The sequence below is a fragment of the Crotalus tigris genome, unplaced genomic scaffold, assembly GCF_016545835.1.
Source record: "Crotalus tigris isolate CLP2741 ecotype Arizona unplaced genomic scaffold, ASM1654583v1 scf7180000021486.375087, whole genome shotgun sequence".
Lineage (NCBI taxonomy): Eukaryota > Metazoa > Chordata > Lepidosauria > Squamata > Viperidae > Crotalus > Crotalus tigris.
In genome coordinates this window covers 1-11682 of record NW_024098534.1, presented here as the reverse complement: position 1 = coordinate 11682, position 11682 = coordinate 1, and the positions used below count along the sequence as shown (strand labels likewise).

The 11682-nt window shown below is 44.8% G+C and overlaps 1 protein-coding gene across 1 annotated transcript; it reads right to left on the bottom strand.

Moving 5' to 3' along the window:
• Positions 1-382: 382 nt before the first annotated feature.
• Positions 383-9906, bottom strand: LOC120296768 (aquaporin-7-like). The gene is given in 5 exon segments (XM_039318732.1): positions 383-820; positions 2415-2632; positions 5185-5253; positions 5255-5304; positions 9772-9906. Coding segments are annotated over 5 exon segments (630 nt in total). The 5' UTR covers positions 9902-9906; the 3' UTR covers positions 383-657.
• Between the last annotated feature and the right edge of the window lie 1776 nt (positions 9907-11682).

Here is an 11682-nt window from a genome sequence, read left to right as displayed (position 1 = left end):
CTTTCTTTCCTTCATTCCATCCTCCCTCCCTCCCTTTCTTTCCTTCCATCTTCCCTCCCTCCCTCCCTCCCTCCCTGGAAATACATCCCTGGTGAACTCATAAGGCACCATTCCCCAACCTGGCACCCTTCAAAGCTCTTTAACTGCAACTCTCAAGAGTACCCCAGCCAGGTGGTCCAACTATATGGGATGAGAAGTTACAGAGGTTGCAGCCTGCTGGGGAAGATGGTCCCAGTAGTAGAGAAAAGCCATCTCCTTGCTTCCAGGCCTGGGTTCCAAAGAAAAGGTGATGAATTTAGGAAGATCTCAGCTGGTTTCTGACCAGAAATGGACAGGGATGGATTCTCCTTAGAACATGGACACCTATTCTTGTCTCCACCACTGGTCTTAAACAGGTAGATTTATTTTTTCCAAGTCTCTTTCTCGGGTGTCCATTGTCCTCCCTGATCAAAGCTGGTCTGCACGTCTTCCAGGACGGTGGACAGCTGTCTCCAAGTTGAGCAAGAGAACTGTTCCTAGTGCAGCCCCCATAGGAGCTGATCAGTTCCATCTTTCTCCTGTCTTCCCCAAAGGATCTCCTGTGTTCCTTGAGGACCAGGAAGGAAAGCATGTTCAGATGTTCAAAGAACATAATCCTTTCAAAGCAGCCCTCCCCGGTCACATGGGAGACGTCAACTCGGCCTCCGGGTCTTGCTTTGAAGGTTCTGGATCTGAGGGAGAGCGATTGTGGAAGTCTATCAGGATGTTGTAGATGAACATCCCAACAAGGCATCCAAGGGTTGGGGCCACCATCGGCACCCACCACCAGCAGTTGCCTGCTCTGAAAGAAGAAGGAAGTCCAGATTAGCAGTAGACCCTAAGCCAGGATATCTTGGCCACTTGGAGATAGGTGGACTTCAACTCCCAGACTTCCCCAGCTAGATAACTGGAGAATTCTGGGAGTTGAAGTCCACACACTGAAATCCACACAGGTCTCAACATTAAAGTCCACACATGTGTCTCAACCTTGGCCACTTGAAGGTGTGTGGACTTCAACGCCCAGAATTCTCCAGCCAGCATGGCTAGCTGGGGAATTCTGGGCGTTGAAGTCCATACATGTGTCTCAACCGTCATCACTTGAGGGTGTGTGGACTTCAAATCCCAGAATTCCCCAGCCAGCATGGTAGCTGGGGAATTCTGGGAGTTGAAGTCCACACATTGAAATCTACACGAGTCTCCACCTTAAAGTCCACACATGTGTCTCAACCTTGGTCACTTGAGGTTGTGTGGACTTCAATTCCCAGAATTCCCCAGCTAGCATGGCTAGCTGGAGAATTCTGGGAGTTGAAGTCCAGACCTCTTCAAGCAACCAAAGTTGAGACACACTGCCTTCAGCCATGACTTCTGCAGTATTGGTTAGCTTTCTTCTGCTCCAAAATTAGATAAAGTCATGGTTCCTAGCTGGCCCAAGGCATTGTGGGAATCCATTTTTAATCCTGTAATAAATTGGAAGGTTAGTTTGATTTGAAAAATTGCCTGGACCCACAGAAGGTTGAGCCCCACTCCTGGCAATTGGTGGACATTTTTTTATATATTTAACTTATTTATTTAAAAGATGTATATATGACCAGCCACAGCAACTCTGATTATAAAACCTAGAGCTATCAAACTATCAGAAAGTAGTAAGAACAATAAAATAGGTTGCCAGTATTTTCTCTCAGTTTTTTTTAAAAAAAAAAAAAAAATACATATCTGAAACATCCAATCTAGGAGAAATTTCCTGACAGTCAGAACAATGAATCAGTGGAACAACCAGCCTGCAGAAGTTGTGAGTGCTCCATCGCTGGAGGTTTTTAAGAAAAGATTGGACAGCCATGTGTCTGGAATGGTATAAGTTCTCCTGCCTGAGCAGGGGGTTGGACTAGAAGACCTCCAAGGTCCCTTCCAACTCTGTTACGCTGTAAAGTTTATTGCTCCAAAATGATAACCACCAGAAGTGAGCAATTACAAATATACGCCCTTATGACCACAATTCAGCCCCAAATTTTTCCTGCTAAGTGAAGACAATTGGTAAGTGAGTTTTGCCCCCATTTCACAACCTTTCTTGCCCTAGTTGTTAAGCGAATCACTGCAGCTGTTATGTTAGTAACAGGGCTGTTAAGCTTCCCCATTGACTCTGCTTGTCAGGAGGTCACAAAGGATGATCATGTGACCAACTTAACCAACTGCCCTGATTCACTTAACAACAGTGGCAAGAAAAGTCGTAAAATTGGGGCAAAAACTCAACAAGTGTTTCACTTAACAATGGAAATGTTAGCCTCGATTGCGATCGTAAGTTGAGAACTACCTGTAATGTAAGATGGCAGAAGTTCTACCAGGCCAGACGGTGGGATAGTCCTTCTCATCGGTAAACTAAATCGGTGCCACCAACTCACCGGAACACCTCTAGCCCCCATCCAGCGAGAGCAGTGAAAATCCGCGGGGGGAGATCCCTGGAAGGGTTGATGGCATAGCCGGTGTTCATCCCCATGGACATGCCGATGACCACCACCAACAGCCCGGTGATGAAGGCATTGGTGCCTGGCAGTGCCCTGGCGTTCTTCATATCGTGGATGGCGAGGACACCGATCATCAGCAGGCTGCTTGCAATAACCTGCGGAAGAGAGGGATGGGCGTCAAGGCTCAAGACGATCAAAGGGCAGGGCGGGACCCTGTAGAATATTTGTAGCTCAGCCTTGAACGGTGGAGGCCTTGGTGCTCTCTGAACTGGGTGGTTTTCTTGCAGACATCTCATGAAAAGACTAGGTAACCTCATCAGGGCTAGAAGGGAGGAGGAGGAGGAGGAGGAGGAGGAGGAGGAGGAGGAGGAGGAGGAGGAGAAGGAAGAAGAGGAAGAAGAAGAAGAAGAAGAAGAAGAAGAAGAAGAAGAAGAAGAAGAAGAAGAAGAAGAAGAAGAAGAAGAAGAAGAAGAAGAAGAAGAAGAAGAAGAAGAACCATTTGGGTGAGAAATGTCAAATTTACACAAGCACAGAACTTAAGGGAGAATTTTTATAAAATGTTTTATAGATGGCACCTTGATCCACAAAAAATGTCTCTTATGTACCCTGACTTACAACCTAAATGTTGGAGATGTGGTTGTATGGACGCTACTTAGTATCATATTTGGTGGTCGTGCAGAGAGATAAAAGCATTTTGGATTAAGATATGGTGGAATATCCAGAGAATTTTTAGAAGGAGGGTAAAATTTACTCCGCAATTATTTTTGTTGGGTATAGTTACTGATTGTGATACAAAGGAGGTTATATTGATGTTAAATTTGATTACAGCCGCGAAGCTGTTAGTAGGACAATATTGGAAGAAGGAATCTTTGCCTACATTGCAGGAATGGTTTCTTAAAGTCTCTTATTTGGCGGAAATGGCAAAGATTTCGGCTTTTTTAAAGGAACAAACGCAAGAGAAATTTCTTGCTGTTTGGGATAAATGGATAAAATTTATACAATTTAAATTGGATATAAAAAAATATCATATAGCCTTTTCATAATTTTTATTTTTATATATATACATATATATGTTAATGTTATTTTTTTTTCTTTCTTTCTTTTTATAAATATAATTTTTTAACTGTTTTTTAATTAAGCCTATATCCTGCTCTGGGAAGCTCAGGGGGGGGAAGGGGGGGGTGTTTGGGTGGGGGTGGGGGGAGGGGGTTTTTGTTGTGTAATGTTTAGGTTTTTTTTCTCTTTGTATATGTGTTTTTTGTTATTGTATTGTTTTGTTCTTTTTGTAAAATTTATAAAACTTTTTAATAAAAAAAAAAAGAAGAAGAAGAAGAAGAAGAAGAAGAAGAAGAAGAGGAAGAGGAAGAGGAAGAGGAAGAGGAAGAGGAAGAAGACAACGACAATGGGGTCCTGGATGCTCTCTGAGCTGCCTGATTTTCTTGTAGATGTCTCATGAAACAACTAGGTAACCTCATCAAGGCTAGAAGAGAGGAGGAGGAGGAGGAGAGGTATGAAGGTTCAGGATGATCAAAGGGTAAGGTGTGACCCTAAAGAATCTTTGTAGCTCAGCCCTGAACTGTGGGGTCCTGGGTGCTCTCTGAGCTGGTGTGCTTTTCTTGCATACATTTCATAACCCAGCTAGGTACCTTCATCAGTGCTAGAAGGGGGTGGGGTTTGTGGGAGAAGAGGAGATTGTGGGGTCCTGGGTGCTCTCTGAGCTTGCTTGTTTTCTTGCAGATTTTTCATGACCCAACTAGGTAACTTCATCAGTGCTAGAAGAGAGTGGGTTTGCAGGAAGGAAGAGGAAAATGACCGTGAAGTCCTGGGTGCTCTCTGAGCTTTGTGGTTTTCTTGCAGCTGTTTCATGACCCAACTAGGTAACATCAGTTTTAGAAGGGAGTGGGGTGTGTGGAGCAGAGGAAGGGAGGAAGGAGGCGGACCGTGGGGTCCTTGGTGCTCTCTGAGCTTGGTTGTTTTCTTGCAGTCATTTCATTATCCAACTAGATCAGTGATTCTCAATCTTTTTAATACCGCGACCCCCAACCGGTCGTAAGTCGAGGACTACTCAACTGGTGCAGCACCGTTTGCAGAATGGGACTTTTGGCGGGCTCAGCAGGGCAGAGACAGCCTGGACAATTCCTATTGGCTTTTGAAAGCCAATAGAATTAGACTCTATTCAAGAGAGTCTATTCTATTGGCTTTCAAAAGCCAATAGAATAAAAGGGAGTAGCACATCTAAGGAAAAGGGGGAAAAAAATGGCGGACTGCGTTGTTTGGCAACCCCGTGAAATGGTCGTTCGACCCCAACCACTGAACTAGATCATATCAGTATTAAAACGGACTGGAGTTTGCTTCTTGTATATACACAGTAGCCTATTATTGTATATGAACAAAGAGCAAACCTCACTCCCTTCTAGCACTGATGAGTGTTATCTAGTTGGGTCATGATATGCCTGCAAGAAAACAACCAAGCTCGGAGAGCACAAAGACCCCACAGTAGGGTGTGTTTAGCCCGCAGAAGCGAAGATTTAAGGAAGGAACGAAAACAGTCTTCTTTCTGCCATCACTTCCATGAGGGATGACTTCAGGACTCCCCATTCCAGCCTGTAGCCTTGGGATTTTCCTGGTGGTTCTTATCCCAGCAGTACTGAAGCTCAAACTCACTTTTTTTTCCCCCAAATCTAAACCACCTTAACAAAAACACTAACTCCTGCAGAAACCCGTTCCACAGAGACACATAAGGAGCAGGATAGGTGGCAAAGATCCCTGCGGTGGCTTGCCGGTCCCGTCACCGTCAGGTTCCCTCCTGTGTAGTTCTGTAGTGCTTCTAAAAGGGAAGAAGGAAGCAAGTCTTTGGAGAGCAACGTAAAAGACGAAGGTTTTTTTTTAAAAAAAACAGGTAGTCCTTCCAACCCTTTGTTTAGTGGCCATTCAGTGCAACAGTACTGCAAAAGTGACTTAGGATGCTTTTTCACAGTTAACGATCATTGCAGCAGCATCCCCACGGTCACCTGATCAAATGTCAAGTGTGTCAACGCTGCTAACATTGGATGTTCTTGCTTTGACAACATTGAAGGTGCAGCCTTTTTCTTTCTCATATGCTTTACTCTTAGAATTAGATGATGCTGGGGGAGGGGGAGGAATGTGATGGGAGTTAGTTAGACATAACAATATTGTAATAGTGTGTGGTGTGTGCTAAGGAAGGGGAATCTGTGTAAGTGCCAAGTGTTGCTGCGCGAATAAAGACTCTTTAAACAATGCCTCAAAGTTCTTTGAAGAGTTTCATATGTTGGAGCATAACATTAAACAAAATCTGGATTCCCCTCCCTGAGCACATAGTATAAAAGACAATTCCCTCCTCTAATTAAACCGTCATAAATCACATTCTCCAATTAGTTTGAAATGCAGGCTTTCCCTTCTGTTCTCCACCCGCCATTCCTTATCGTCTCTTATTTCAAAAGCTCGAATGCACACACTATTACAATATTGTTATGTCTAACTAACTCCATCACATTCCTCCACCTCCCCCAGTATCATCTAATTCTAAGAGTAAAGCATAAGAAAGAAAAAGGCTGCACCTCCATATGTTGTCAAAGCAAGAACATCCAATGTTAGCAGCATTGACAAAGTGCTGATTCATATTTATGATGGTTTGCAGCGATCCCACCAGGGTCCCATGATCCACTTTGGCGACCGTCCGACAAGCAAAGGCAGTGGGGAAGCCAGATTCACCTCAACAACGATTGTACTGTCTAAGACAGTGGTTCTCAACCTGTGGGTCGGGACCCCATTTGGGGTTGAACGACCATTTCACGGGGGTCGCCAAACAACGCAATCCGCCATTTTTCCCCCCTTTTCCTTAGCTGTGCTACTCCCTTTTATTCTATTGGCTTTGAAAGCCAATAGAATAGACTCTTTTGAATAAGTCTAATTCTATTGGCTTTCAAAAGCCAATAGGAATTGTCCAGCTGTCTCTGCCCTGCTGAGCCCGCCAAAAGTCCATTCTGCAAATGGTGCTGCACCAGTGAGTAGTCTCGACTTACGACCGGTTGAGTAGTCCTCGACTTACGACCAGTTGGGGGTCGCGGCATTAAAAAGGTTGAGAACCACTGGTCTAAGAGGTGCAGTGATTCGCTTAATGACCGTGACAAGAAAGGTCGTAAAATGGGGCAAAATTCATTTAACATTGTCTTACTTGGCAGCAGAAGTTGTGGTCGTTAAGTCAAGGACTACCTGTATTCTCAAGGCAGGCCAGTTGCGGGTGGGGGGAGGGGCTAATTTCTGCCATCATCTCCATGAGGAATGACTTCACGACTCCCCATTTCCAACCTGTAGCCTTGGATTTCCTAGTGTCCTCTTTCCCAGCAATACTGAGGCTCAAATTTACTTTTTTTTTCAATTCTAAACCACTTAACAAAATGAAATTCAATGGTGAAAAAAGTAAGGTTCTACATTAGGAAAGAAAAACCAAATGTACAGGTATAGTATAGGGGATACCTTGCTCAACAGTAGTAACTGTGAGAGGGACCTCAGAGTCCTAGTGGACAATCACTTAGATATGAGCAGCGTGTGCTGCAGCTGCCAAAAAGGCCAACACAGTGCTAGGCTGCATTAACAGAGGTATAGAATCAAGATCATGTGAAGTGTTAATACCACTTTACAATGTCTTGGTAAGGCCCACACTTGGAATCTGCATCCAGTTTTGGTCACCACAATGTAAAAAAAGATCTTGAGGCTCTAGAAAGAGTGCAGAGAAGAGCAACAAAGATGATCAGGGGACTGGAGGCTAAAACATACAAGGAACAGTTGCTGGAATTGGGTATGTCTAGTTTAATGAAGGACGGGGGGGGGGCATGATAGCAGTGTTCCAATATCTCAGAGGCTGCCACAAAGAAGAGGGAGTCAAACTATTCTCCAAAGCACCTGAAGGCAGGACAAGATCCAACACTGGAAGTTTTTAAGAAGAGATTGGACAGCCATTTGTCTGAAAATGGTATAGGTTTCCCATCTGAGCAGGGTTGGACTAGATGACCTCCAAGGCTCCTTCCAACTTTATTTTTTATTTATTTATTTATTTATTTATGAGACTTATATACGCTTTAAGTGCAAGCACTCTCTAAGCGGTGTACACCAGTAAGCAATGAATATATATATTTTACATTGCCCCCAACAATCTGGGTCCTCATTTTACCTACCTTGGAAGGATGGAAGGCTGAGTCAACATGAGCCGGTGAGATTTGAACCGCTGATCTGTTGAACACAGTCAGCTAAAGTGGGCCTGCAGTACTGCACTCTAACTGCTGCGCGCCACCTCAGCTCATTATTATTATTATTATTATTATTATTAGTGTAGTAGTAGTAGTAGTAGTAGTAGTAGTAGTAGTAGTAGTAGTAGTAGTAGTACTGTCCCTATTTGGGGCTTGTTAAGGAGGCGATGAGCACTAAGAGAATTTGCCTTTAATTTTTCCTTTCCTGCTGGCCTTTTCATATTCTGTATCTCCGCTTCAAAACCAGCAGACATTATCTCAGTACTCATGCCAAAAAATATAAATAGAGACTTGCAGTTTGGCATGGAGGACATCCAGTGGGCGTGATAATCATTTCAGAAATGTGGAAAATGTAATTTTAGCCGCTTAATAGATTTCTTAAGAATGATTAGGTGGGTGGAGGCTAAAACATACAAAGAACAGTTTTAGGTATTGGGTATGTCTAGTTTAATGAAAAGAGGACTACCTGTAATATGATCTCTGCTGCTTGCTGGTTTCCTAGCAAATGATGGCCTCTTTGGGGATTAGACCGACAGTCTCGTCCTTCAAGAGGCTTCCAAGGAACAATCACCAGGGCTATCATGGCCCAAGCAGGGACTCTACCAGTCTCATGAGGTTAATTGAAATCCCCATCATTGAAGGAGAATATTTATAGCTCAGGGGTGAAGTGAGAGGTCCTGGTGCTCTCTGAGCTTGGTTGTGTGTGTGTGAGGGAGAAGGAGCAGGAGCAGGAGATGGAGGAAGAAGGAGACCGCGGAGGTGTGTCCTTGGTGCTCTCTGAGCTCGCTTTTTTCTGCAGATATTTTATGACCCAACTAGGTAACTTCATCAGTGCTAGAATGGAGTGGGGTTTGTCAGGAAGGGGGGGAGGAGGAGGAGGAGAACTTGGGGGTCCTTGGTGCTCTCTGAGCTTGCTTGTTTTCTTGCAGATGTTACCCTAATTAGCTGATATCACCAGTGTAGACTATCCTGATGATGTCCCTAGTTTGGTAATGAACGTCTGCAAGAGAACAAGCGAGCTCGGACAGCACCAAAAGCTCCCCAATCATTAAACGCAAGATGGCATTATACAATGAGACTGCAGTGGTTCAAAACGAAGAGAAAGCTGCACATCTGTAATCAGAGATGTATCCTTACAGGATGGCCTCCTCCTCCTCCTCCTTGCTCCCAGCACAGAAATGTAGACCTTTTTCCGATAAGGGAAGGGTGTCCAATCTTGGCAACTTTTAACACTTGTGGACTTCAACTCCCACATGGCTGGCTGGGGAATTCTGGGAGCTGAAGTCCACAAGTCTTAAAGTTGCCAAGGTTGGATGCCCCTGAGATAAAGAGAGTCTAGATCAGTGGTTCTCAACTTTTAATGCCGCGACCCCAACCGGTCGTAAGTCGAGGACCACTCAACCAGTCGTAAGTCGAGGACTACTCAACCGGTCGTAAGTCGAGGACTACTCAACTGGTGCAGCACCGTTTGCAGAATGGGACTTTTGGCGGGCTCAGCAGGGCAGAGACAGCCTGGACAATTCCTATTGGCTTTCGAAAGCCAATAGAATTAGAACTATTCAAGAGAGTCTATTCTATTGGCTTTCAAAAGCCAATAGAATAAAATGGAGTAGCACAGCTAAGGAAAAGGGGGAAAAAAATGGCGGACTGCGTTGTTGGCAACCCCCGTGAAATGGTCGTTCGACCCCAAATGGGGTCCCGACCCACAGGTTGAGAACCACCGGTCTAAGATAGTCCTCAACTTACAACCGTGCATTTAGTGACTGATCCCCTTTTGCGACCTTTGGACACACAAAGGCCAATGGGGAAGCCAGATTCATTTAATAACCGTGTGACCACATCGGCATCTGCCATGATTCGCTTAACAACTGCGGCAGAAAGGTCATAAAACGGGACAAAACTCACTTCACAAATGTCTCTCTTAGCCACAGAAATATTGGGCTTGATTGCGGTCGTAAGTCGAGGACTCCCTGTAATTGTTTGTTTTTTTTTTCCTCTCCTGAGAACAAAGGAGGATTTGCACATACCATAATATAAAGCAAAAATAACAGCCGATGCGGCGAAGGATCCAAAGAACTGGCCAATGACGTATGCCGGGAGTTTGCGCCAGAGTAGATTTCCTACCACACAGTTGGCGAAACTGATGGACGCATTCATGTGAGCACCTGGTGGCGACAAGACAACAGGAGAAAACGATTGGGACAGTAGCAGGAAGAGGAACAGCAACCTGCTGGCTTACTAGAACTAGCCACCATCCACATCATTGCGCAATAAAATGTCAGGAAATCTCAGTTCCAAGGCTGCTCTTTCAAGAGGCAAGTGGACTTTCTTGTTTTCCTTTGAAGACGCTTTACTTCTCATCCAAGAAGCTGCTTCAGCTCTGACTGGATGGTGAGGAATGGAAGGATTTATAATCTTTGCAGACAGCTGGTCATTTGCATTTTTAGAGAGTCATTGAGACCCCTTGGAGGTTTGCTGTGTCCTCAGGGTCACCTGAGAAGTGGGAAATGGGTGTGGAGCCTTCTTGGCTGCAGGAGTTTTCTGCCCTGGGTGCCTTCGCACTCATTTGGTGGGAATGAAAGGATTTGCACTCCTTGCAGACAGCTGGTCATTTGCATTCTTTTAGAGAGTCGTTGAGGCCACCTGGAGGTTATCTGTCCTCAGGGTCACCTGAGTGGTGTAAATGAATGTGAAGGGACCCAGGGCTGAAAACATCCTGTAGTCAAGAAAGCTCACACTCATCTGCACTACTCAGGTGACCCTGATGACACGATAAACCTCCAGGTGGCCTCAACGACTCCCTAAAAGGATTTAGTCCTTGCAGACAGCTGGTCATTTGCATTCTTTTAGAGAGTCGTTGAGGCCACCTGGAGGTTTATCTGTGTCCTCAAGGTCACCTGTTTAATGCAAATGGGTGTGAAAGGACCCAGGGCAGAAAACATCCTGCAGCCAAAAAGGCTCCACACCCATTTCCATCTCAGGTGACCCTGAGGACACAGATAAACTTCCAAGTGGCCTCAACAATTCTCTAAAAGAAAGCAAATGACCAGCTGTCTGCAAGGAGTATAAATCCTTCCATTCCCCACCATCCAATCAGAGCTGAAGAAGCTTGTTGGATGAGAAGCAAAACATCTTCAAAGGAAAACAAGAAAATCTAGTTGCCTCTTGAAAAAGCTCTCCTGGAACAACCATGACCTGGATGACAAAGAACCTCCATAGACACGATATCTCAGCTTATGTTGAAACCCACATTAGGGAAAGTGGTAGGAATAATATTCAACAAAAGGATCCACCCTCTATCATGTCGTCTGGGCGCAGTGCAGATCGCCAAAGGTCCTTTTTTTAACAACAGGTGAAGGAAAAACTTTGCACTGTCTAGAAGAGTGCTTCTCAGCCTTGACAACTTGAAAATGGGTGGACTTCACTTCCCAGGATACATCAGCCAGTGTCCAAGAACTTGTCAAGGTTGAGAAACACTGAGCCTCGTGGCTTGAGAACTCTGGGAGTTGTAGTTTCAAGATGGGTTGTGAAGGACACTATAAAAGAAAATATTTGCAATTCAGGGTTGAACTGTCGAGTCCTTGGTGCTCTCTGAGCTTGGTGGTATTCATGGAGATGTTTCATGACCCAATTAGGTAGCATCATCAGTACTAGAAGGGTGAGGGGCTTGGGGGGGAGGAGGAGGACAAGTAGGTTGAGGACAACGACAACTATAGGGTCCTTGGTGCTCTCTTGGTGGTTTTCATGCAGATGTTTCATGACCCACTAGGTAGTATCAATATCAGTCTTCCAATATCTCAGGGGCTGCCACAAAGAACAGGGAGTCAAGCTATTCTCCAAAGCACCTGAAGGCAGGACAAGAAGCAACAGATGGAAACTAACCAAAGAGAGAGGCAACCTAGAACCAAGGAGAAATTCCCTGACAGTGAGAACAATTA